We start from the raw sequence: 27120 nt of genomic DNA on the forward strand, positions 1-27120 counted from the left end.
AACTATGAAAATCATTGATACAAATCTTCTCTGGCAGGATTCCGATGCTAGATTAGCCAGTGAGTAGAAGAAGGCTCACAAATCTATAAGAATAGTTTGTCTGTTAGGTAATAATTTGATTCCTTTCTACCTCTTGAGTCAACAGCCCGATCCTATGAACACGCAACTTGGGGATTTAAAATTGGAAATGAGCTGTAGCTGGAATCTCTCTTGTTATAATCTAGTTGACTTAGGAGACAACTACGTCTTGGGTGGGATTCAAAATTATTTACTACCGGTTCTGTGGGTGTGGCATGGCTTGGTGGGCATGGCAGGGGAAGGATACTGTAAAATCTCCATTCCCTCCCGACTCCAAGGGAAGGTTACTGCAAAATCCCCATTTCCTCCCAATCAACTGGGACTCGGGTGGCAGAGAATAGATGGAGGTGGGGCCAGTTAGAGGTGGAATTTGCCAGTTCTCTGAACTACTCAAAATTTCCACTATTGGTTCTCCAGAACTGGTCAGAACCTGCTGAATGCCACCTCTCGTCTTAACTATAAAACCATACCCTTTGCCGTATTCGGATGACTTTAAAACGAAATGCCTAATCGTAATGTTGGCTTCCTCTGTGAAACTGAAAAATGAGGAAATGTGAATAATTTTAAGTCATTTTCTTTTGTCCTACATACATAATCATTTCCAGAACAATCTAGTCCCAGTAAAAAAATAACAAATTCATTGTCTCGTGCACTTCACGGGAGAATCTTATCACTCGGTTCTCTTTGATATGAAATTGATTCCAAGCGATGGGATAAACTTCCAGTGAAATACATAAATCATCACCAAAACCCCCCTTTTTAAGATCGAGGGCTACACTCAGTTTTTGAGAGACACGTTGGAGACATGTTCCCCTAAGAGGGTGTCGCTAGAACAGAAAACAAATAGGATTTAAATTAAATTAAATTAACAGGATTACTCAAGCCTTCAAGAATGCTTGCTTTATGTTACATTAAATATTATAGTTTACCAAGAACGTTTTGGAGGTCTCCAAAGTTTATATCCACGTGTTCAGTTTCCTCATCCTTTTCAGAACATTTAATTCTGGCTCAAGTCTTTATTTTAGCCCTGAGGCCAGCAATTAGAAAGAATAAAACGATTAACAGTGGAGGTACATAAAAATAAAGAAAATTAATAAGATATTTTTCAAACTCAAGGAGGGAGAGACAGACAGGACATATAGAGAAGCAGAAAATTTCTCTGAATGGTGATCATTCAGGAAAAGGATCAAGTAAAGTCATGATCCCTGTCAATAATTCTTTTTTCAAAATAAGATAAATATAAGTTTTCCAGGATTTGCTGTAGAAACAACAAAGAAGGAAAATGTGCCTCAAGGAACTCCATGATTAAGCCCTTCACCACAAAGACAGTTGTTTCTTATTTCTTCTCCATTATTAATTGCCCCATTAAAAAAAATCATTCTTAGCATTTCAAAATGTTTCTAGTACCTTACTTTTATATAAATCTCTGCAGATTTTTCTCTTCTAGTCATTGCTGACTTTGTATGTGTGTGTGTGTGCTCATCTCTTGTTTCAAGGCCATTGGGCCAATGCCGTCTTCAGTCATGTGGCCAGCATGTTACCTACCTACCAAACTGGTACCTATTTGTTTACTTGCATTGACATGCTTTCGAACTGCTCGGTTGGCAGGAGCTGAAGCGTGTACAGGAGCTCACCCCATTGTGTAGTGCTCGAGACTCAAACTTGGGCTGCTGGCTTTCCAGCGGACAAGCCCAGTGTCTTAACCATTGAGCCACTGCGTGTGCTTTTAAAATTATTTCCAGTGAGGGACAGTTAAATAGAGGGATGTTACAAACAACAAATGAATGAATCTATACATTCTTCTAAACAAAAGACAAAAGTATTATTCTTACCCAGGCTAAAAAAAACAATGCCCAATATGAAACTAACCATTTGTGCTTCCCTTCCCTTTGTCTGTGTATAGCTCTCATTCTCTTTAATACACAAACATCTACGGACATATTCTTTCTCTCTTTTCAGTCTCTGTGTACTGACCAAGGCTTATCTGGTTTGGAGTCTCGGAGAGTCACGAACCAATTAAGGGAACTAATGGTTTCCTGCAAACTCCACTCCCCTTTCGCTCCTCTTTTATTTCCTCTGGGAGGGGCCCTTCATCGTCCACCTGTGGCCTTATTCCCAAGTCGACCCTAGCTGTTCCCTTCGTCTGCCAACTCTGCGCATGCGCACACTGGGAACAGGCTCCAGCTCTTCGTCTGCCTCACTGATGTCTGACTCTGAAGGCAGCTGATAACTGGCATATGGCCCTGGCCCCCTTTCTGCCTCCGACACAGAGCCTTCATCAGAGCCTTCCCCAGACTCCAGGACTGGCCCATGTTCCTCCCTAACCTCCTCACTGTCCTAATCTGCTGCCAGCTCCGCTACAACAGAGCGTTTAAAAATGTCAAGACGGCATCTGGAGCCACATGATCAAAGCCCCGTCCTTCTTTCACAAGTTATAAAAAAGTTGGATCTTAGCTCATAATGATCGTCTTGGATTTTTTTTTAAATGCCCCCACAGACACCCTTGTAAAAGTTATCCTGTGATCAAACCCAGAGATGTTTTTTTTTTCCCCAGCGCTCTACAGCTCCTCAATCTCAATTAGACACTTTTTTAATGAGTATATCTGGAACAGCAAGTACCCTTCTCCAACCCCTTTTGGCTTACAATTGTGAGCTTTGCTTTGCTTTGCTTGCATTTTAATGATTGTCAAAAGGCATTTTTGAGCGTTTCTTTCGGTGAGATTTCAGTTAGTTTCCCTTCTCCCCCTTCTAGAGACTAGCAAGAGGTAAAGGGGAAAGTCTAACAAACGGAAGAGGATGTAGAACAGGGTATATTCCAGATACAGATAGGGGACAAGGGGGAAAAAATCATGATATAGTTCAGTCTTTTCTCATCTTCCTTTCAGAAGGACTTGTGTTCTGAAATGTTTCTCTCTTCCATCCCAACTTACTGCCAAGACTTTCTGGCTGAATTAAGTTGAACTACATTTTTCAGAACAGAACAACTAAAGTTACACATTTCTCCACATTTTCTTCTTCTTCTTCAACTCTTCAGTCTGCCAGTAGCCCTTTTCGTATGACAATATCCCTGTCAAAAAAAACCACTTCTAATTGATACTGGCTTTTAAAAGCAAACTTAACCCAAGTATTCAGAATGTGCGCATACAATGCACACACAGCTTCAGAAAAAGTTTTATTAATCCGAGGAAAATGTTATTCTTTTCCTACGGCAAATGCGGTTAGGCCGTGGGAAGGAGGAAGGAAGAGAATAAAATAGACTGGATGGTGTTTGGAACAGGTCTATGCCACTTGAGTTAGATGACTTTTTTGATTATGAATTGGTAGGAAACTTGGTAACTTTACTCAGAGACCTGAAGACTCTACTTGATATCACCTACTTTGGGGCAGAAGGAATAATGCAGGACTATTGTTTCTACCTTTTAAAAAAAACAAGTCAAAACAATGAGTTTTATTTCTGGAGAGGTCTATGATTTTCCAATCCTTTCATATAGCAATAGCACTTAATATACCGCTTCATAATGCTTTGCATCCTTCTCTAAGCAGTTTACAGAGTCAGCATATTGCTCTAACAATCTGGGTTTTTACACTGGTCTCCACACTCAGTTTTGCTATTGCTATCTTTCAACAAAAGGGATGCAGTGGCTCAGTGGCTAAGACGCTGAGGTTATCGATCAGAAAGACCAGCAGTTCAGTGGTTCGAATTCCTAGCGCTGTGTAACGGAGTGAGCTCCCGTTACTTGTCCCAGCTTCTGCCAACCTAGTAGTTCGAAAGGACGTAAAAATGCAAGTAGAAAAATAGGAACCAACTTTGGTGGGAAGGTAACAGCGTTCCCTGCGCCTTTGGCATTTAGTCATGCCGGCCACATGACCACAGAGACATCTTTGGACAGCGCTGGCTCTTCGGCTTTGAAACGGAGATGAGCACCGCCCCCTAGAGTTGGGAACGACTAGTACACTTGTGCGGGGAAACTTTTACCTTTACCTTATCTTTCAACATGATTTGTTAAAGAGGACCCTGTGCTAGATTGATCGAATTGCATGAGACAATCGATAGGAATGCATGAGATGATTAACTTGTTAATTTATATATATATATATAAGAATGTTGAAGAGAAAGTCAGCTTTCTACTTCAAGTAAGGTGATTGAGGAACTTTGCCAGACTTTATTTTGTAGTCAGCCCTTTACATTTTGGAACAGAGCTGCAGGGTGACATTCAGGACCATTGAACAGGCTATCTTTCTGCAATGTTTAGCTGATACAGGAGAATGGTACACCACTCGCTGATATTTCTGGTGACAATTACTATTTCCTCCTTTTCAAAAGACAATACAAGTCCCTGTTGGGGTCACCTGAAGGAGAGGCCAATAGTTTGACTTTCAGGGCATTCAGACAGTGGAAGATCCACTGTGGTCCCTCAATCAACTCAGCTTTGGTGGAAGTTGGAAAATGGCTACGACTTCCTGCTGTTGTCCTGAGAGGGGAGCACTAGTAGCTTATTTGGAGCTATCCAAGGTACCATTTTTTTTACTGCCCTCTTCACCAAAGGACCTGAACCGAGTTAGCTGACCATATCTGTTGCTCTCCAGCAACAGCCAAGGTCTTGACTTTCCCAGCAAAAGGCAGGCTGTCCTGAAATGAGAAAATAATTACCGTATTTTTCAGAATATAAGACACACCTCTTTCCCTCAAAAAAGGCTGAAAATCTGGGTGCGTCTTATACACTGAATACAGCAATTTTTTTGCCTCCCATCCTCCTTTCACCAAAATGGCCATATATAGCCTTTAGGATGCTTTCAGGAGTACTCTATAAGCCCCCTAAAGGCTATTCATGCCCTTTTTTTTGAAGAAAAAAAACAGGCCCGTTTTTGCAAAAAATGAGCCATTTTTTGCTTGTTTTTGTCCCAACCTCCCAGGAGTACTCTACAAGCCTTTCATATTTTTGGGGGGGAAAACAGGCCCATTTTCGTGAAAAACAAGCCATTTTTGGGAGGTCTGCAGAGTGCAAAAACTTTGTTTTTAATTTGCCTCTTCAAAATCTTGGTGCGTCTTATACTCCGAAAAATACAGTTTGGTTTCCTAGCCTTTTAAATAGCTTTGCATAAAACCATAAAAGGAAAACCATGCAGAGTTTGGGCTTCCATGACGCCCATCATTCATTGGCACCAAAGAAGGTTCTTAAGAGCTAGAATCAATGGGGAATTCAGATACGAGTGAACGAACTAGGATTCCATACTGAGAAGGAGGTGGCCTTGGTTAGAAGTCAGGTCAAACTGCAAATTAGAATGCAATCAATTTCTGGGCGTAGTTCCATTCCTGGGAAGGCTCAGTTTGTAGATTTTAAAAAGTTTAATTTATTCCTGGGAGAATAATTTCAATTGTAAACCACCCAAGAGTTGCTTTTCAGAGTGAGATGGCGGCATATAAATTTAACAAATAAATAAAGCAAGGATTGTCTATGGGCAGGAATATGACCAGTGGGTCAATGTGCTCCTTTGTGAGGAAGAAGAATTTGGTCTGAGTGACCCATGCCGTTGCCCATCTATTTACAGGAGATTCCTAAAATGTTGCATGTGAAACTGCCCTTTTAAAAATGTTTGGAACCTACTGTTTGGTTTTTTTTAAATTTGTTTCTCTAATGAACCAACAAAACATAAAAGAAAAATACTGCAGTTAAAATAAATAAATAAATTCGGGATGCAGAAACAAAAGGCATATATTTAAATCATTGAAAGTCAATTTTCCCCCCTAAAACAAAAAGGGAGCCATATACTCTTTGTGAGCTCTTAAGAGCTATTTTAAAGATCTTAAATATTTGTTGCCAAGCATGACATTTGTACAGGAAAAGGTAATCTATTAGGAAAAAAGACGTTGTTAATATAGTTAATAAATTGCACTTACAATAAATGTATCCTTCGTTGTAGATTTTTTTCCTCCAAAGCTTTTTGCTACTACGTTGACGGTTGAGTCAGAGCACTTCCTCACAGTTTTACAATGCCATGATTCAATTAAGGATGCAGCCTGTTGCGCCTTAAAATGGCTTCTACTGTACAGAGTAGTGGAGGCTCCTTCTGGTAAGGGGGATTGGTTCTTACAAAAAACAAGGGAGCTCCCTCTGTTAAGGGGGATTTGTTCCGAGCAACACCGGGTTAGCAGCTAGTGTCAGATAGAAAAGGCCCGTGTACATCAGTTGTCCCAGGTCGCTTTGCAAGAGATGAAAGTAATACAAGTTTTCCCTTGACCAGAACATCAGCACACCCCTTTCTCCAACTTATATGGATGTCATTCAGAACAGTAAGCAGACTTCGAAGAAACTGCTGGATCATTTTGCAAAGTACGTATTTGACCTGGTGATTTCAAACCGAGGGCACAGAACAAATGTACTAGATTCACACTATCTTGGTTTTGCACTGCCTTACCAGGCGTTTCTACTCTGTGGTCTGCTCCCCTCACCCACCCCCATTCCTAAGCTAATGCATATATATTGTGATACTGCAGCTCCTCTGGGACTTGCAAAAGAGCAGGCACGCGATGCGTTTCAAACCACATCAATTCCGTGTATTATTATGCTTTTGTGCATTTGTGCATTAAAAGGGGGGAAATTAACGAAATCTAGGTCAAATGACCTGTGCATTTTGCATTCTGGAGGAACAGTAAACTTGAGCAAAAAACTTTCAGGTAACTTTGGTCACCCTTGGCAACTGGCCTTCATTTTTGAATAATGTCTAACAGATGTCTAATGCAATACCCCAAGCCGCCTGTCCTCCAGGGAAAGCTGCTAATGTCACTCTTTCTGGCTTACCCTGGAAGAAATGATTTGCAGAATAATGATCTTCCAAATTTTGTACGATGAGGCCTTTTGTATCATTGCTCCTCTAAAGGGAAAGTCCTTTGGGAGAAAATTAAGTATCATTAAAAACAAAACAAAAAATGTTTGTTCCTCTCTACATTTCCAGTATATCACGTGATGTGTTTTTCCCTTTTAGTTTTGAACACAAGTGTTTTGCAGAACTAGTGGTGTTACAAGAAAAGAGAGAGAAAGCTGACAGAAAGTTCAGAAGGTTCGTTTTTCAAACTATTTTTTTTAAAAAAATAAATATTCAGATTCCTTTAAAATCGAAAATCCTTTGGGGGGAAAAAAGCCATTCTGTCCTTCAAAACGTATGACATCTGGTGGTTATTTATCAACTAAAGTTAGTCATTTAAAAAAAAAATGCAAAGATGCTGCAGAGGAGAACTTAGGAAAACTTAAGATACCTTTAAGTATTTTCCTGAAAACCTCCCCAAAGGGAGGACTTGAGAATTTCACATTCTTTCCTTGTTCATAATCCCTAATACATTTAAACTTTTCCAAGGATCATTTATTTAGACCAGGCCTTCTCAAAATGTCACCAACTGGCGGTCCATGGACCACTGTTGGTCTGTGAGAAAATTTTGGTGGTCCGCAGAAAAATTATTTGCATTTTTAAGATTGCACTAAAAACTATTTTTTTAAAAAATTTTATTGCTTTAATTAAACAAAAAACACACACAAAAATATTCTTCATTACATCTTCCAGAAAGCATGTCGATTGGTTACAAATAAATTTCGTGCGTTACTACAATCGTTCTTTATATTTCATTCATATTGAATTGTACATTTTAAATCAAAAATCTTTATACCATCAATATACCATCATTCTCATTTAACTATATTTGTTTAAACGTGCTTTTGTCTAGGATCATTTATATTTATATTATAATAAATCTAGACAAAAATTTATTACTAGAATTTATAAGTACCCAGGAGAGATTATTAATAAAGATAACTATTTATCTTTTTAAAAAAATTCATATTAGTTGTCCGCGGGATTTAAAGTTATGAATTTGGTGGTCCCCGAGGTCCAAAAGTTTGGTGACCCCTGGTCTGGGGACCTTTGGGGATCCCCAAGCCCTTTTTAGGGGATCCGCAAACTCATACATATTTTTTTTTTTTAGTTTGACTTCAACTTGACTTTTTAGATAGACATCAACCAGAGAAAATCCAAGCTCTGGGGTCCTCAGCCATTTTTAAGAACATAAAAGCAATCCTGAATCCAAAATGTTTGAGAACCGCTGATTTAGACTATTGTTATATACAAATAATTTCTTTTGCCAGAGGACTTCAGATGGTTTGTGATTTAAAACAAAGGCTAAACATTTATTTATATGTTTATCATTAACTAACTAAGATTACAGTTTCATGGTTCCTGGGATCAACATCAGGGTCAAGAACCATACCAGTCTCAAGTCTTTTCACAGGCTGAGAGACCACGGGTGGCATGGTCACATAACAGATTTTTGGGGACAGGAGGATCTATTGTCAGCTGTCCCAGCAGGGCCATGGAGAAATCTTTGTACACCAACTTCTCTAAGCCAGGGGTTCTCAACCTCACCGACATTAAGAAGCTTGAAATTCAACTCCCAGAATTTTAGCTGCTCAAGTTCAGACATCTTAAAGTTGCTAAGAGAGTTGAAAACAACACTACCTTAACTCATTCCATTTTCAAAAATGTATTTTTTTTTTATTTAAAAAATGGATATAATGCTAAATGGATGCTTCACTTTAGATCAGTGGTTCTCAACCTATGAGTCGGGACCCCTTTGGGGGTCGAACGACCCTTTCACAGGGGTCACCTAAGACCACCCGAAAACACATATTTTTGGAAAAAATACAGAAAACATAAAATAATTTTATGGTTGGGGGTCACCACAACATGAGGAACTATATTAAAGGGTCGCGGCATTAAGAAGGTTGAGACCCACTGCTTTAGATGATGGTGAATCCGTTATTTTCCCCCTCACCACGTTAAACATTGTTTATGAGCAAGAGACTACTTTTAGTTGATATTAAGCCTTCCAAGAAATGCTCTGCACAAAGACAGGCATGTATCTGGGACATGCCATGTGTTTGCAACGCTTTGCCCACCCTGCTAGAAATTTAATGAAATGTCACTTTGACTTGTCCACATTGCAGTGGTGGGTTCCGGATCCTGTTCCAACCGGTACGGTTGGAACGGGCCCGGCGGCGTCCACATGGATGCGCGCAATGTGCACGCACACATGTGCAGCACGCGCATGCGTCTTAGCACCTCCGCGAGCTTCCATGACGCTCCAGCTGCTCAGCGAAGCGTCACACAGGTGCTCTTATGCGCCGTGCGCGTAAGCGCTGAAGACTTAAAAGACCGGTAAGGAGCTCAGGTGGAAGGGTGGGCCCTCCAGAGCACCATACCGGAATGGTATCTGGTGCTCTGGGCGGGCTCCGGTACGCCCATACCGTTGCGAACCGCCTGCAACCCACCGCTGCCACATTGGGACAAATGTGACATAAGCTGCACAGGGGCAGGAGTTAAAAAAAAAAAAAAAAGGAGGGAGTTTCTGTAACTTGCTGTGCTCTGTAATTTTTTTTGCCTAGGATGCTAGAAACCATCACCACGAAACCTACTGAAAAAAGGATAAAAATAGAACAGTTTCTCCTCCAAATGGTAATTCAGTTTCGATGTCACTATCTTCTGTGGTTAAATTCGCTTTGCCGCCTACTTAGGAAATGGAGAACGTGCTGAACGAGTTGATACATGGCTTTTATTCATGTTACCTGGGTAAAAATAAGTCCATTTCTTTTTGTATAATGTTAATTGTATATTCAAGTAGGTTTGGGTCCTTATTCAATAACAGATCACGGAATGAAGTTGAACAGAAGTCTCTGTTTATCTTATAAAAAGTAAAACCCACTGGGGGCCTCTCCAAAGTCTTGATCCGCTTATGAAGGATACAGCACTGTTGTTTGACATACGGCTGTAGTAGGACTCAAGGAGGTTAGGTATGGTGGAAAATAGCTTCTTCCTTGGGTTCAAAACCTGTTAGTCCTAAACTACCATCTGTAGGGTTGTTTCTGGAGGAAAGCCTTCCTCTTCCTTATCCCCCCCCCCCCCAAAAAAATTTTTTTTTGAGGTAGATGTGCCAGAAACATTTCGCTTCTTCTCACTCCAGGATCTAGCTGGATTTTATTCCTCCTTTTAAGAAAAAACTAACATCTGGAGATGGGACATTGGGTACTGAGTTAGAATGTTGGGTGCGTTCCATTGTGTTGAAGAAGTTCCCCGCAACTTCTGAATAACAGAATAAAGGAGTTGGAAGGGAGCTTGGAGGTCTTCTAGTCCAACCCCTTACTTAAGCAGGAGATTCTATACCATTTCAGACCCATGGCTATCCACAGCCTCTGCTTAAAAACCTCCAGTGATGGAGCACTCACAACTTAAGGCAAAGACATTTTACTGATTAATTAACCATCAGGAAATATCTTCTTTTGCCTAGGTTGGTCCTCTCTTTGATTAGTTTCCATCCATTGCTTCTTGTTCTGCCTTCATGTGTTTGAAGAATAGGTTGACACACACACACAGTCCTTCTTCTTTGTTGGTAGCCCCACAGATATTGGAACATTGCTATCCTCCCTAGTCCTTCTTTTCATTAAACTAGACATATCTAATTCCTGCAACCATTCTTCATAGGTTTAAGCTTTCAGGCCCCTAATTATCTTTTTATGACTAGGGGCTGGGAGAGAAGGGAAGGGGTTAACAGCATCACAACATGCAAAAATCCCACCCAAATATCATTCATGGTGTTTCTTTTGAATAGGCGAATGCCAAGATACAACGTCATGGCTCTTGTGGATCAGAATCGGGAGCCAAAGATGCCTGACCTCAAGATACGTGCTGTGAATGCTGATGGGACTTTTTTTTTTTCCTTCCGCCAAAATTAAGTTGATTCAACTTTTGGTATGAAGTAGGCTCTGGCTTCCGAATCAATAAAGAATGAGACAGAATCATTGGGCCTTTTTTCCCCCCTCTCCTCTTTAATTCCAATCTGGTTCATTTCCATAATTTTAACCGATACATTTTGGCAAATCGTGTTTTATATTGCAAAGTCCAGACAGAAATCAACATTTTGGATGATTATGTTGGAAGCATATTTTAAGAAAGAAATAATACATTAGAAAGATTAATAGCGCTTTTGAGCGAGAGAGAGAGAGAGAGAGAGAGTGAAAAGTTTGGAAACCCATCATAATAATAGCTATTGCTATTGTTCGTTATAATGTAATAAAAAGCAGCAAAATGAATTGTTTACTGTGGCGTACAAACTCCTCCGAAAATGTGGCGTCCTTCAGGCTTCAAAGACAATGACAGCTCCTGTGCCAGGATTGGTGGCAAAGAGGCAGTTTTCTCCCAGGGCTAACCTTTGGCCATTGTTTCTGTAATAAGCCTCCTTCACATTTGCTAGGAATCTTTCCAGTTTGTCCACAGGAACCATTGACACAGTGCAGCCACCCCATCCTGCCCCAGTCAGGCGTGAGCCAACTGCTCCAAACTGCCTAGAAGAACAAAAAATAAATGAATAAAACAGATTCTTAAAGTCGTAAATCAAGGGGAGAACGTGTTGTGCATGCAGGGAGCCTACTGGCAAATGCTGGACAGAAGTGGGTTAGATTTCTTCTCGTTTTTCAAAAGAAAACAAGACAGACACGATAGGCAGCTAAAAGTCAGGTGGCTGGAAGGTTGCAGCCCAGCTCTGAACAGCTGACACCTTAAACTGCCTGGTGTAATCTAATCTGAACTATGGATTTACTATGAACTTCATAGTTTAAGGTCATCCATCTGCCAGTCTTGATGTCTATATAATACCACCAATCCTCTAAGACTAGTGAATAGAAAACTGAATAGTAGGATAACATTTTATCTATGCCCTGAAATGGTTTCCTATAGGCACATCATTATCACTATTGTAGACAATCCATATTAGATTCGTCCTTACTCTAATCTCTCATCCCTCTTCTGATATTTTATGTACCTATCTGTCCACCAGAACTCAGAATGGTTTCTTTTTTTAATTTCCTCCCTAATGGGAATGGGGACAGTGGCTGTTGATATCCCTCGGTCCATTCTTGTTAAGTGAGTGGCTCAGCCCCACCGTAATAGGAACTGCTGTTCAGGTAAAGAATTTACGTGCAACGATTTACTCGCAGTTTAGAAGTTGCAGCAGCCCAATCTTGCCATGCTTTTAGATGGTTCCTAAAATGTAGCTGCTGACCAGCTGTTTACATATACACCTCTGGGTCGATGGCCAGATCTGCCATGAGGTCTTCAGGTGTCATTTTAATGTTTTGCTTTCCAATTAGCATTTTCAAATCCATTTGCCTTTGCCTAGATCAGGGGTGTCAAACACAATTCCATTGAGGGCCGCATCAGCGTTGTGTTTAACCTCAGGGGGGGGGGTAAGCGTGGCTAGGATGGGCATGGCCAGCTCGATGTCACTCATGTCAGGAGTGCCTGTGGTGGCCTGAGCACTCTGCCAACGAAAACGGGCTCCCGAGTTCCGTTTTCAGCTGTGACAGCCTCCTGCAGCCGTCTGCTAGAGAAAATGGCACTCGGGAGGGCTGCACACAACCCTCCCAAATTCCATCTTTACTGGCAGAGGCACCGTGGACCGGTCCTTCACTGTTTCCAGGGTGGTCCTAAGCACCCTGCGGGCCAGTTCCAGCCCCTGAGCCTTCAGTTTGACACCCCTGGCCTAGACTCTACAACATAACCTTACGGAGCAGCAGCAAGAGAAATCTATCACTAGCATTCACTAGTAAAATCCTTTTATTTCAGAGATCCTCAAATTCTGCAGTATGCGAGAACTGAATTTATGTGGGGCGTTTATTGTAAGCGTTGAACGCCCAAATCTTGCGTCCTTTCAGACCTTGCCCTAGTCTACTCTAAGAGAAGGCAGCTACTGGCTTGTCCAGAAAAAGCGAATCCAAGCACTTCCAGCAATCCAGCTTTGGTGTCTGCAGAGTCCAGGGGTGGCATGGCCTACTTGGCCTCCTGCACCACGGTGTGGGCTGGGCTCCGGAGGCCGGAAATGGGCCCATTTCTGGCCTTCCAGAACCTCTGGGAGGCTCATTTTTCGCCCTACCTGAGCCTCTGTGTGGGCCCTGTACTTACCTGGCATCCCAAATGGGATGCGTGGGGACTCCTGGGAGGGGCGGGGTGAGGTTGGACAGGGTGGGAGGGGGCACCCAGAGGTGGGATTTGCAGGTTCTCTGAACTGGGCAGATTCTTAGCTAGAGGTTCTCCTGAACCTGTGCGAGGCCGGAGCATCCCCCCCTCCCTGGGACCCTACCCCATCTAGGCATAACTGCAAAGCATCTAGATGCACAAATGTTTCTTCGTATCTTCAAAGGTTATAAGAAAGCTTCTAAGAACTGATAATCTGAGATACATAAGCAATGCCCCTGCGCACTCTTTTCAAAAAGTTCTTCAAGCCCAAAGACAGCAATTGGCAATGATTATAGGAAAAAAAGAAACATTTCTGCATGAAATCGCTGCCCATTGTTGTTACTATATTAGGTAAGTTTTATCCCTGGACCAGAAGCAGACAATAAAAAGCTAGGAGAGGAGGGGAGCCTTCAATTATCAGCGAAACATGCCAGAATAAAGTATGTTTTTTTTTTAAAAAAACAAGCAACCGCTGTGTAAATTCAGAATAAAACGAAGAACAAGCTGTTGGTTGGATGCTGCATAATTCCTGTCATAAATCTCCTCAGCCAGGTTTCAGTGGCAAGCTCAGAAGAGGAAAAATCTGTGGCATTTTAGGCATACGTTGAATTTTGTCTGTCATGGTTTTCCTTATAAAGGCCAAAACTGAAATCACTTTTCTTCTTCTTCTTCTTCGAATGAAACCTTTAACGCCATATTTTCATCTCAGTATTTCACTTAGTTCCTGCATTGCTTCATTTGTTTATTTTATCTTGGAGCTAACCTAAAAGTTGCACATCATTTCAGAATTTCCTCTCCACAAAGGACCCAGATGGGGGGGCTTCCGGTATGGAACAGAGAAAACAGGAATTGCCAGCCAAACCAACTGGGAGGCTCCTGTATCTCAAAACCACAGAAGGGAATCAGGGAGTCATCTTGAGATGGGAAAATCAAAACTACTTCTCTCTTCCCGGGGGATTATGGAGGGGAGCCCACAAAGGGGAGAAGTTAGGAAGAGAGAGGTCTGAACAAAAAGTGAAGCCCGGGGGGGGGGGGGGAAACTTAGCTTTCCTGCAATGTTCCTATAACAATTCCAATTCTTGGCCAGATGCCTCTGATCTCCACAGAAGCTCCTTAGATGTTGGGCAAGACAGGGGGGGAAAGGCAGGTAATGGTAGTTGCAATTGTTATTTTCAAAGCTCTTTGTAGTTCTCTCTAGAGACTTGGGCTACCCTGTGAAAGCACCTGTGAAAAAAGATAGTTTCCTAAAAAGGGGCTCCTCCCCTCTGTGTCTTGAGCCCCACTGCAGTAAACAGTGATATGGCTCAACATAGCAAACTCTGCAACAGTTTTTGTCGTCTGTCTGTCTATCTGTCTACCTACCTACCTACCTACCTACCTACCTACCTACCTACCTACCTACCTTATATGCCCCTCATCTTGCTGAAGGTGACTCTATACAGCTTACAGACACATTTTTTTCAAGCACAGGAAATCAAGCGTTGAGGCAGCTCAAAAACAAATCTAGTTTTGGGACGTGGGACGTGGTGGCTCACCGGCTAAGACGCTGAGCTTGTCAATCAGAAAGATTGGCAGTTTGGTGGTTCAAACCCCTAGTGCCACATAACAGAGTGAGCTCCTGTTACTTGTCCCAGCTTCTGCCAACCTAGCAGTTCGAAAGAATGTAAAAATGCAAGTATAAAAATAGGGACCACCTTTGGTGGGAAGGTAACAGCGCTCCGTGTGCCTTTGGCATTGAGCCATGCTGGCAACATGACCATGGAGATAGCTTTGGACAGCGCTGGCTCTTCGGCTTTGAAACAGAGATGAGCACTGTCCCCTAGAGTCAGGAACGACTAGCACATATGTGTGAGGGGAATCTTTACCTTTACCTTTAAAGCTCTCTATAAGAATCCGAACTATTTTAAGGGTCAGATAAAATTGGTGGTAGGTAAGAGTTAACGGGATTCAAGGAGGACTGGACTTAAATCTCTTGTGGGCATGAAGGGACTGTAGACTGATGACACATTTGACCGCTCCCTCAGGCTCAGCCTGGTCATCTCCTACAATTTTGCAATCATTTGGCTCAAGAACCCTAAAGGATGTGGGTTTTATTTCTTAACAAAAGGTTTCCATTTAAATTGACTGTATGGACCCAATTGTCCCAAAATTCCAACCCACCAAAGAATACAGCATACTGTAATGGCCCAAAGCTTAAGTCTTTCTCATGTTGATCCAGAGTTTGTACCACAACGGCTTGGCAAATACATTCCTCCGTGGCTTGAATGCCTAAGCTATCGCTTTGCTTGTACTGTTTATTTGGAATTGCTGGGCCACAACCAGTGGTGGGATTAAATAATTTAACAAACTGCCCTCATGATTTCTTCCAACAGCCAGTTCACTAAACTGCTCAGAAAGTTAACAACCGGTTCTCCTGGAGTGGTGCGAACTGTCTGAATCCCACCACTGGGCACAACCTATACGCAACCCTCCGTGCTATGTCATAAGAACTGCTTGGCCAACTTTCTTTGAGCCCATAGATGGTCTGAAACGGGGGAGCTTGAAGCTCCATGATGCTCCATCATGGAGATGCTGAAGTGACGATCTCCCCCACCAGCTCTGCCAAGCTTGGAACTTCTGAGGGCCTCCTCTGACTTTTACAACACCTCCTAAAAAGAGGTAATAACTGTCACTTCGCTCCTTAGCTCACCAAACCACCGACGTTTCCTGCCAAGCGTTTATGGCGCGACAGCTCTGCTATGCAACCATGCTGAAATCATTTAGATGCTTTGGAAAGGGGCCTGAGTCAGCACCAACCTATTAGCGCCAACAGTTGCTATCAACTGGCCTAAACACAGCGAAAGAGGAAACACGAGGAGACTTTGCTGTCGGAATCAGCCGGTCTGCAGATGCTGTTGGGCCGGGGGTGTTTTCGTTAGGAATGGAAACTGTCCACCACGTTTCTTCCTCTCTTTCTCTTTCTCTCTCTCATTGAATTGTGGGAAATGCTGCAAAGAAGACCCTGCTCACTCTTCCTGGGAGTTGGGAACGGCTTGTGCAAAGGCTGAGTAAAAACCTCTTGAAAACGATATTGGAAGGTTAGGAGTTTCATTCTTTGGATGAGTAAAGAAAATGGATGGGATTACATCTTGCATGTATGTATGTAAGTATATGTATATGCATATATGTATATGTAAATGTGTGTGTGTATACACACACGGGTATGCAGAGGTGGTATTCACTTACCTTCCCTACTGGTTCGCAAAAGTGAGTGCATGTTGAACATCTGTGCAGCGTCGGTGCCTGCACTCAGTCTTTCGCGCATACACTTCAGCTAAAAAAAGTGCCTAAGTGGGATGCCATAGAGCTGGGGCGGGCGGGGCCAGCCACAATTTCCACTACCGGTTCGGGTGAACTGGTCCAAACCGGCAGAATACCACCTCTGAGTGTGTGTATTTATACGTGTGTGTGTGTACACCCACACCCACACACATATACAGAGAGAGACAGAGACTATAAAGAGACATGTATATGTCTATATGGGTGTGTTATATATAGCTTCATGGTGCTTGACAGCCTTCTCTAAGTGATTTACAGAATTGACATATTGCCCACAACAATTTGGGTCCTCATTTTTCTGACCTTAAAAAGATGGAAGGCTGAGTCAACCTTCAGCAGGTCAGAGTCAAACTCCTGACAGTCGGCAGGATTGAACTGCAATGCTGCATTCTAACCTCTGCGCCACCACGGCTCTTCAGATACATAGAAATAAAAGAATCTAGTTGGGGGATCAAATGCAATCAATGTATAAGCAGTTCTTAGGGAAAAAAAGCATAGCTCAGTACGTATCGGATGAGGGTAGTCACAGATTCAGTTCTTAGCATCTTCAAATGGGTCTCGAAGAATCCATTTCCAGCAACTCTGAAAAAGACTTCCCTTTGCTTGAGGATCAGAGCCTTCCTGACAGAAGCCAATCTTGGCGTCCATAATTTCCCAGCATCACCTGGATCAGGTAACAAGTTAGAGGGAAAGGAAACTTGTTCCCTTCGAATAAGATGACATCATCAGTCATGGGTTCCTACCGGTACGGCCTGGTTCGGCCGAACTGATAGCGGTTTGGCGGCCTGAGTCACTGGAACCATCAGCGACCCAGAGCCCTGAACCGGTTCTCTGAGTGGTGCCATAGGTGCCACCATCTTGTTTTTCAGTTCTGCACATGTGCAGAACCATTTTAATTGCACGGTGCATGCGCGCGCAACGCACATCAAGCGCTGACGCAAGCGAACTGGCAGTAGTGCCTGCTGGAACCCATCATGCTCGACGAATGAACAATCTATTCCTAATGATTTAATTCAGACCATTTTGTGGGACCTGATAAGGGTGCACTCGGCACACAGTTCCGAACTTACAATGCCGAAAGCAACCCTTTGAAGTTATCTAATCAAAGGAATGCTTTCTCGGAGCATCAGATGAGAGACACCAATGCATCCTTTTCATTTCCACACATCCCCCCCTTTTAAAGGTTTTAATTTAGCGCCAAGAAAAACGACTTGACAGTGTCACACTGTCCTGTTTCCTCTGCAATCCAACCCACCCAGCATTTCCTTTCCACGGCTGTGCAAACTTACAAGCAGATGTCCACCAGCTGATCTAGTTCAGGGCAGCTGCATTCGTACAAGTCCCTGCAACTGGCATGGCTCCGGTTCATTAAATCTCCCAGCAACGCGATCACATCGTCAGGTGCTTCCACGCAGATTTTCTTGAATTCCAAAACTCTGGCAGCTTCCGCGTACACATGCTTAGCACGCTGGTATAACTTAAAAGTAGTCACTGCAGAAAATAAAAGAGGGGGGGGGAATTCAGGAAATAATGGAAAATTGGGATGATTTATTACCGTCAGATGTAGCCATGCAGCTTCGAAACACCATGTTTCCCTGAAAATAAGGGTCTTATTTTCTTTTGATCCCCAAAATAAGCACTTGGCCTTATTTTCGGGGAGGTCTTATTATTTTTGAGATGCAGGAGGCGGCAAGCGTGGTCACCTCCTGGCTGCTGCTGTGTTGCAATATTTTCGGGGAGGTCTTATTTTAGCGCATGCGCTCAAAAGCCCAATTGGGCTTCTTATCCAGGGAGGTCTTATTTTCGGGGAAACGGGGGGGGGGTGTAAGTAAGGAAAATGAGCTTTGTTTCTCATTTGTTCACATCAAGGTATAATACTACGTGCCGTAGTTTGTCACAACCCCGGAGTGCAGAGATAGCGTCAAATGCATGTGGCACTTCACCATAAGTACCGATTCGAATGCAGATCATTTGCTTAGCCAGAGGGAAAACTGGAACAACCCAAGAAGAGAATGGCACAACAGGGAGAAGACTCATCAAAAGATAGGTTGAAGCGAAAGAAGGAAACGTCTCCGTAAGTAGATTCGGAGTTTTCAAACAAGATATGTAAACTGAGAATGCAGGTAGCCCTCGACTTACGACCACAATTGAGCCCAATTGTGAAGTGAATTTGGCACTCATTTTACGGGTTTTCTTGCCTTTGTTGATAAGTGAATCCCTGCAGTTGATAAGTTAGTAACCCGGCTGTTAAGTGAATTCTGGCTTTCCCATTGAAGTTGCTTGTGAAAAGGTCGCAAAAAGAATCCTTTTGGGACACCGCAATGGTCATAAATGTGAGTCAGTTCCCACGCCTCTGAATTTTGATCACATGATTGTGGGGAATACTGAGAATGTATAATTCTGAAAAATGGCCATAAGTCACTTTTTTCAGCGCTGTTGTAACTTTGGAAACTGTTGTAGGTTGAGGACTACCTGTACTCAAGCCATTGGAGATCTTCTTGACAAATACTACTGGCCAAGGCTAATGCATTTCTTTCTCCTCTTGCACCTAGGAGCCCATGCAATTCTGAGACCGATCATCAAAGTGTAGGCCAGGCACAAGGAACCCAAACGGAACCTTAAGCTGATCAGAGTTGCTTCGTTATTGCTGCCTGCCTATTTACAAGAATCTCACCACGCTGATTATTTTCTTTTGGGAACAGCCAGGTAAAGAATTCGGGGATTTGAGGAGGTGGGATGGGCTCTCTGATTTCCATCGTTTTCTTCCCTGCAAGGATCCTGAGCTCACCAGTCTTTCCTCTCCCCACTCAAGCTGGATATCCTACCACAGGTAGGAAGAACTGAGCAGACCGTGGCGCCCTAGTAAACTCCTTTTTATGATCCTGTAACCCCTTAATCAGGGGTGGGCTTCAAAATTTTTAGCAAGGGGTTTTCTGCCCAGTTGCTGGGTTGGTGTGGCCATGGTGGGCATGGCCTAGTCAACCTTCTGCACCATGGCGGGGGGCGGAGGGGCTTTTTGCCCTACCCAGGCTCCGGAGGCTTTCCTCTAGCTTCCAGGAGGGCAAAAACGGCCTCCCCGGGTTCTGGAGGCCAGAAGTGGGCCCGAAATTCCCACAGGCCCGTTTTTCACACTCCCCAAGTCTCCGCAAACACCCTCAACATACCTGCATCCAAAATGGGCTGCCTGGGGACTCCTGGGAGGGGTGAAATGAGCGGGGCCAGCCAGTAGAGGGATTTGGGGTTTTTCCGAAATGCACAGAATCTGAGCTAGAGGTTCTCCTGAACCCCTGCAAACCCCCAGCAGCCCCCCACATTTGGGGTAGGGGTTGGAGATAAATTCACGTCATTCCCATCCCTCTCCTCGGTGGGTAGAGCAGGAAGCAACACCACTCGGAAGGAGCCCAGCGATTTCTCCAAAATGCCACGGTTATTTGGCATGCTATGAAACACAGCTCTGCTTCGTAACAATGGACCCCCCCATAAGACCAATGCCCGACAGCATGATGCTTCTGGAATACGATGAAACCTCACACAAATACTGTTTTTTTTTCCCCTACCAAAAAAATGCTGATCAAAATTGTTCTCCGGGGAGGGGCCACTGAACAATGGGTAGAACTTGCCCAATTCCCAGCCTACCAAACTCATAGAGTACATTTTGTCCTCCAAGCTTATGAATTAATTGCAGCGCTGCTCTTTTTTTTTTTTGCACGGCGTGGGTTACGGCTGAACCCTTCGTAGAGGAGAGCCGAGAAAACACAACGCTCATTTCCCCCCCTCCCCCCACCGGGCGACTTCTATCTTCAGGATGGTTCCTTCTGTCCACCCCACCCCCCACCCCTTTTTTTTTTTTAGTTTCAGAAGACACCTGAGGGCCTTTGGAAACAACGGCCTTTTGTTTTTTGGGACGTATGCGAAGTTGCGTGAGAGTTTGCCATCGCTCACGCTCCCTTGTAAATCACCCTTGAACAGTAGTAACCCGAAAATAAAAAAAAATAAAAAAACTCAACAAGACGTCTGGTTTCGATTTGGAGGCAAAGGCTTTGCCAAAGCCTGCGATTGATTCTAAGACCACCCTTCGGAAAGGCAAGGCTTCGCTGGCCAGATTACCTTAAAGCACTTTGTGGGTTCTCTCAAGCTCACCACGTGAGGCATTGGCAGCTGGAATCCTCTCTCTTAGTTCCTGCCTGCCAGCCAGACCCTGAGAAGGCAAGGTAAGCCCCTCCCCAACATTGGGTCAGGCTACAGGAGGCTCTACTACACCCTGCCTGGGTGGTTGCTCTAACTCAGGGGTGTCAAACGAGATTTCATTGAGGGTTGCGTTTGAACTTGGTGGGCCAGGGACTATAGAAAATGAAAAGATACATACATACGTGTGTGTGTGTGTGTGTGTGTGTGTTTGTTTGTAGATTTTCACGGGTGTAGGTATGCTGGTCTTGTTGTATTCGGGTCTTTTCCCATGTAAGATTAAGATTGTCTTGGCAACATTTCGGCGAGGTCTCACTCGCCATCCTCAGGCTGGTGTTTTCGGCTTAAAGTCTGATCGGAGCTGCCATCTTTCTATCAATCTTGGTGTGTGTGTGTGGAGTGCTGGCTTTGTTTCAGTAAATGGATTGATTGGATGTGTGGCTGTATCATGATTGGTAGATTGGTGCTGATTGGTGCTGGCTGTGTGTCCATTGTTGTTTCATGTTGTAATGGCCTGGGTGGTGGGTAGGGCTCATTTGTTGACTAGGGCTGGTTTCAAGATGTCTGGTAAGCAGGAGGTATCATCACGTTTATTCATGTTGTGGGGGTGTTTCTCTATTTCGATGGCTTCCATAATTATTCTCTTGTTGAAGTGTTCTGTTTTGGAGATTAACCTGGTTCCTTCAAAATTAATTTCATGTCCTGTAGCTTTAAGGTGCTGGAAATATCTATATATCTATATCTATCTATCTATATATCATCTATATCTATCTATCTATCTATCTATCTATCATCTATCTATCTATCTATCTATCTATCTATCTATCTATCTATCTATCTATCTATCATCTATATGGTGCCACCGATAGAACCGGTTTGGGCCCATGTCGGGACGAGTTACTACCTATTCGGCTGAACCATTCCGAACTGATAGGAACCCACTTCTGCTTCTAACCTACCAGATATATCCTGAAAGCAGAGGAGGGCTTCATATAATTTAACAACCAGTTTGCCTAGTGTAGAACCAAAAATGTGAGTGCATGTGCGCTTTGCTTGCATGGGTGCCTGCCGTGCTTGTGTGCAGCTTTAAACACATGGCAATTTCATGTGCGCGGCTTCCAGAACACCTTCTCGGGTAGCCGCGGTGCGTAGAGTGGGCAAGGCAATGGACATCAGCTAGGCTGCGTGGGCGGGGTGGGCGAGTCAGAGAGAGAGATATATAGGACGGGATAGCACCAGGGAGGGTGGGTGGGCCCAGGTAGTCGGAACTACTGGTTCGCCCAAACCAGTCCGAACCGGCACCAGCCCACCTCTGCCCGAGAGTTATATCTCTTCTGATCTATAACTCTTAAATATAAATACATCAGATACAATTTCTCTTAAGAAATCCTACGTCAGTTACCAGTCTCGGGAGTGCTTAAGACTGCTTAAGCCGTGGGACATAAAATCCTGTTTACAGAATTTATGCCGATTGGTCCTACGGGGACTATTTAATGGGCTTGAGAAGTTCGTGGTTGCTTTTTTTTTTTTTTTGTAATAATTATTTGTCTTAGAAATTTTGAAATATAAACAGTTTTGGAAATGTTGGCACCAAAGGGGTCGTAAATCAACGAATTCAATGGTCAAACAGCGAGCCATCTTTTGATCCAGAGTGTTTTAAGTATGAGGCACAACTGCCAAAAACGAAAACACTGGAATATTTCAGAAGAGCCCTACAAAGGTCATGTTGGACATTTTTAAGGCATTCTGCAACCGTATATAAATATACTGGTTGGGGGGGGGGGGGGAATACCAAAGCAGAGAGGCAGAAATGCACATTCATAATATTTGAGGATTCCAAAACCAAGTTTGGGGTTATACAAACATCAGGCTCTTACACAGAGAGATATTAATTTTCTTATTTCTTCTTTTGCAACTAACCAAGATTTCTCTCACGCCAAAGAAAACAACATGATTGCTCCATGATCCTTTCCTCCCCCCTCCCTGGTCTTATCAAACAAAATCGCAGTCACACCATATGTTAAAGAGAGATTCTACTTGACTTAACATCTGTAAATGCTAGATGGAATAACGTTTCCCGTGGGCTTTGGAAAAACATTTCATCGAGCCTTGGTGGGTGAGAAAAGAGGAAGGGGGGAAAAAAAGCGGAGGCAAAAGAATTGGGAGTCTACTGCTCTCTACTCCTCTGGAGCAAATCTGAAAAAAGGATAGTCAACATGTCACTAATGTATCACTTCCTTCAATTAATGAGAATCAGCCCACCGAATGTCCTTAAACAGCTCCTCCCTTTCTTCGCCGTTGGCTTCGCTCCCGGTGGCTCCAGCAACGCTATATTGCCAAGAGACGGCAAATGCTGGTACCCACCATCCATCTGGTGCCTTTTACAAGTAGAAAAATAACAAAGCCGACGACCACACAATCACAGATTGGGAGAAGGCTATTGAGGTCACCGAGGACATTCCTGTGGTCAGTGCAGGAATGTTAAATAAATAATCTCTCCCGGATAGCTCCCCAGAGGGTGCTTGACTCCATCCAGTAGAGGAGAAACCACCATTTCTTTCGTAACGGCACCGAGCTATTCTTACCGTCAGAAGACATCTACATCCTGAATCCTAGAATGACACGAGATCTGAACCAGAGGTTCCGGAGAACCGGTAGCGGAAATTTTGAGTAGTTCGGAGAACCGGCAAATAGGCTGCCCCTGCCCCCCACTTCCTCTTAGCTGATCTTCTTTTGTTGACCCGAACAGGAGAACGGAGGTGGAAAGCAGGTTAGTGGGGTGGGGAGGGAATGGGGATTTGGCAGTATCCTTCCCCTGCCATGCCCACAAAACCACACCATGCCCACAGAACTGGTAGTAAAAAAAACCTGAATCCCACCACTGATCTGAACGTTCTTCTATGGGATAGTTATCACACCATCCCTCATTCTTCTCTTCTTCAGAGAAGCCAGGTGGAAAAGGAAGATATAATCTGAGAGCTGTGATGTCTATGTTGCCGGCTGATTATAATCATGGGCAGCAGCAGTTACAGGAGAATTTAATTTAACAATTCACTTCTTTCTTTCTGTCATGATGTCGGAGTGTCGCGCCAATCATTTGGGGGTAAGAAAAGACCATTCCTGGATAACCGTTGGCAATTCTGGTTATTTGCCTAATTCTTCCAACGAGAACTGAATCCCCATTTGTCTAATTCACCAATATGAAATCAAAAGAAGGAACGTTCCTTCTTAACGACGGTTGTACGGCATGCTTTAGAACAGGGGTGTCCAAAGTTGGGAACTTTAAGACTTGTGGACTTCAACTCCCAGAATTCCCCAGCCAGCCACAACTCGCTTAGGTGAAAGCTAGAAACCCATGTGTAACTAACAGTTGTCCTAATTACACAAAAAAGGGGGCCACTGATCTGGTCCCCTGGCATCAAATCACAGTTGATTGCAATGCCCAGAACATTTCCCCCCCCCAGCATTGATTCTTTAAAGTCTTCGGCATAGACAGAAATGATTAAATTGCTTCTGGCATCACCAAACTGGTATGCTACTTACCATCCTGTGTGTTCTGACTAAGGATCTTAGTGCGTAGGTCTGTGGGGCTAATTCCCAGGTTTTCCCCAATTTCTTCTAGGCTGTAAGGCTCAGGGTGAAACGCCTCTTCGACCACCGCCAGCATTTCCTCCAAGCCTAGCTTCAGCTTGCTTTGCACGACTTGGAGTTTTGCCACCGCTCTCCAGTCTAGGCCTCTGGATTTTGCTAAAAGCTGAAACAAGCAAAGCATAAGTAGGTCTTTGGATGCAAAAACTAGGAACAGAGAGAAGTTAACCCAAGCATTTCTTCAAGAGAGCTTAGAAACCTTCTTAGTTTCTTTCGTGTTAAATGTATACTTGCCAACAAAGAAATCAGTTTTCTTTCCTTGAAAAGAAACTACTTCAGAAGAACTTTAAGGGATCGAGAATGGACTGTCATGCGACATTGGCCGCAAAGGTTTTGTTAGGCAAACTAGGGACGCGGTGGCCCAGTGGCTAAGACCCTGAGCCCGTCGATCAGAAAGGTCAGCAGTTCGACAGTTCGAATCCCTAGCACCACGTAACGGAGTGAGCTCCCGTTACTTGTTCCAGCTTCAAAGAGTCCCTTTGGGGAGAGGGGGCGGTCTAGAAATCAAATAAATTGAATTGAATTGAATTCTGCCAACCCAGCAGTTTGAAAGCACATAAGAAATGCAAGTAGAAAAATAGGGACCACCTTTGGTGGGAAGGTAACAGCGTTCCGTGCCCCTTCGGTGTTTAGTCATGTCAGCTACATGACCACAGAGACGTCTTCGGACAGCGCTGGCTCTTCGGCTTTGAAACATAGATGAGCACTGTCCCCTAGCATTGGGAACGACTAGCACATACTGTATGCACGAGGGGGACCTTAACCTTTTAAGGTGAATAAATAAAACATAAGCAAGGTTCGGTTTATATAACCCGAGACATATTACAAAAAGGGCACCTCAAATGCTGCATGAAAGCTACAAACGGCATAAAGCTAAGCTAACATTTCCCTCTTATTTCTCCTTTAGCATTCCGAGATACACAAGCCATTTCCTGCGGCTGCCTAGATGAATGTTAATAGACTTCCCTTCGGTTAATTCTCTCATCGTTTGACAGTCCATCTAATCTACCGACTGGGTGATAACCTTGAATGTGGTTTAATCTCAGCTCAATTCTTCTCATGCAGCCCTCTCAGACTGATGGATTTGAAGTGCAACAAAAGTACATGGACTGAATTCCTTTGGGCCATCATCTGCTAAGAAAGCAAAGGTCTTTAAGGACCACTGTTGAAAGAAATAGGAACTTTATCAAACTCTTGTCCAGACAGAATTTCCTCCTCGCATTAACAAGCCAGAGGAAAGCATCATTAGGGATTTTCCTATCTCACGCATGAGAAAATTGCAGGCGACGACGGTGAAAAAGATTGGACGTTTTCTTGGCTCTATTAGCAGGCCAGGCAGAGTGGAGATCCCTGATGCTCAAGGCTTTCTGCCAATGAATCTTTAAAGGAATATTCCACCAGCTGCCGGGTTCGTGTATCCTGAGAACGGTAGGTTATTTCTGGAATGATTATTTCTGCCCGGGTTAATTTTGATCTAACCTGGGACAACTGTGCCAGCTCTTTCCTAAGAGGTTCCACTTGGGTTGGAAGAAAATCAACCAACCAGACTACAAATGTTTTTTTCAGAGTCACCAGCAACACAGGCCACCCCAAACCATAAAGAGTACAGGTGGTCCTCGACTTACAGCACTTCCTTTAGTGACCAAAGTTACAACAGCACTGAAAAAAAAGTGACCAATGGCCATTTTTTTTTCACATAATCCTTGCAGCTTCCCCTCTGGTCCCATGATCACTTAACAACCATGTCGCTAACTCAACAACTGCAGTGATTCACTTAGCCATTGGGGCAAGGAAGGTCATAAAATGGGGCAAAACTCAAGAGCCGTGGTGGCGCAGTGGTTAGAGTGCAGTACTGCAGGCTACTTCTGCTGCCTGCTGGCTGCCTGCAATTTGGGCAGTTCAAATCTCACCAGCCTCAAGGTTGACTCAGCCTTCCATCCTTCCGGGGTGGGTAAAATGAGGACCCAGATTTTGGGGGTGGGGGGAGGCTGACTCTGTAAACCGCTTGGAGAGGGCTGGAAAGCGATATGGGGATGTATATAAGTCCTAAGTGCTATGGCTATTAACAACTGTCCCACTTAGCAACAGAAATTCTGGGATCAATTGTGGCCATAGGTCAAGGACTACCTATATGTGCATTTTCCCAAATGTGAGCTGAGGTCGGGAGAGGAGGCTGTTACCATAGGAAAAACCCTCGTTGTTGTGGCTTGCCAGCAGAGCTGGCAGCAGATTCGGACAGTGAGGAGGTTGGGGAGGAAACCTGGGCCAGTCCCTGGAGTCTGGGGGAGGCTCTGATGAGGGCTCTGTATCAGAGGCAGAGAGGGGGCCAGAGCCATCTGACAGTTATCAGCTGCCTTCAGAGTCAGACATAAGTGAGGCAGGCAAACAGCTGAGCCTGTTCCCAATGTTAGACGAAGGGAACAGCTAAAGAACAGGGGTCAACTTGGGAGTAAGGCCACAGGTGGGCGATGAATGGCCCCTCCCAGAGGAAATAAAAGAGGAGCGAAAAGGGGAGGGGAGTTTGCAGGAGACAATTAGTTCATTTCATTGGTTCGTGATTCTCTTGAGACTCCTGGCCAAGTTTTGCAGATATCGTCCTGGCAGCTCTCCAAGCCAGATAAGATCTGTGACTGTAAATCCTCCCTTGAAAGGACTTTGCTGGGTGTAAATGAGCAGAATTCACAGTAAAAATTAATCAAAGGGGGACTTTGTCGGAACAGGGAGTTTGCTTCATGCTCTCGGGAAGCCTCGGTCAGAACAGTAGCTTTCCTACTGTCACATAGAGCATCGCCAGGGAGGCAGCTAGGAGTTCTTCGTTTCTAACCGAGGCCTCCAGCC

The 27120-nt window shown here is 43.8% G+C and overlaps 2 protein-coding genes across 4 annotated transcripts in view; one reads left to right on the forward strand and one right to left on the reverse strand.

The window, feature by feature from the left end:
- The window catches only part of FAM227B (family with sequence similarity 227 member B), a 117389-nt gene that overhangs the window by 80130 nt on the left and 10139 nt on the right, over positions 1 to 27120 (forward strand). Inside the window, exons 13-19 of one of the 2 annotated variants that reach the window (XR_014176342.1) lie at positions 6332 to 6410; positions 7063 to 7137; positions 9510 to 9579; positions 16127 to 16208; positions 18319 to 18523; positions 19002 to 19155; positions 25190 to 25710. Coding sequence is in view for 1 of the 2 variants with exons in the window: in XM_081964566.1 (XP_081820692.1) it covers positions 6332 to 6410; positions 7063 to 7137; positions 9510 to 9579; positions 10730 to 10792 (287 nt within the window). In the remaining variant the exon portion in view is untranslated. Of the gene's footprint in view, positions 1 to 6331; positions 6411 to 7062; positions 7138 to 9509; positions 9580 to 10729; positions 10932 to 16126; positions 16209 to 18318; positions 18524 to 19001; positions 19156 to 25189; positions 25711 to 27120 lie in introns of those variants that run through there. The other variant, XM_081964566.1, reaches the window with a different exon arrangement.
- GALK2 (galactokinase 2) overlaps positions 10943 to 27120 on the reverse strand; it is a 43068-nt gene continuing 26890 nt past the window's right edge. Inside the window, exons 8-10 of one of the 2 annotated variants that reach the window (XM_081964568.1) lie at positions 24178 to 24388; positions 17739 to 17940; positions 10943 to 11462 (exon numbers count right to left, since the gene is read on the reverse strand). In XM_081964568.1, the coding sequence (XP_081820694.1) occupies positions 11255 to 11462; positions 17739 to 17940; positions 24178 to 24388 (621 nt within the window). In that variant the 3' untranslated portion in view covers positions 10943 to 11254. The remainder of the gene's footprint in view (positions 11463 to 17738; positions 17941 to 24177; positions 24389 to 27120) is intronic. The other variant, XM_081964567.1, reaches the window with a different exon arrangement.

Source organism: Natrix helvetica (genome assembly GCF_964273705.1).
Source record: "Natrix helvetica genome assembly, chromosome: 12".
Classification (NCBI taxonomy): Eukaryota; Metazoa; Chordata; class Lepidosauria; order Squamata; family Natricidae; genus Natrix; species Natrix helvetica.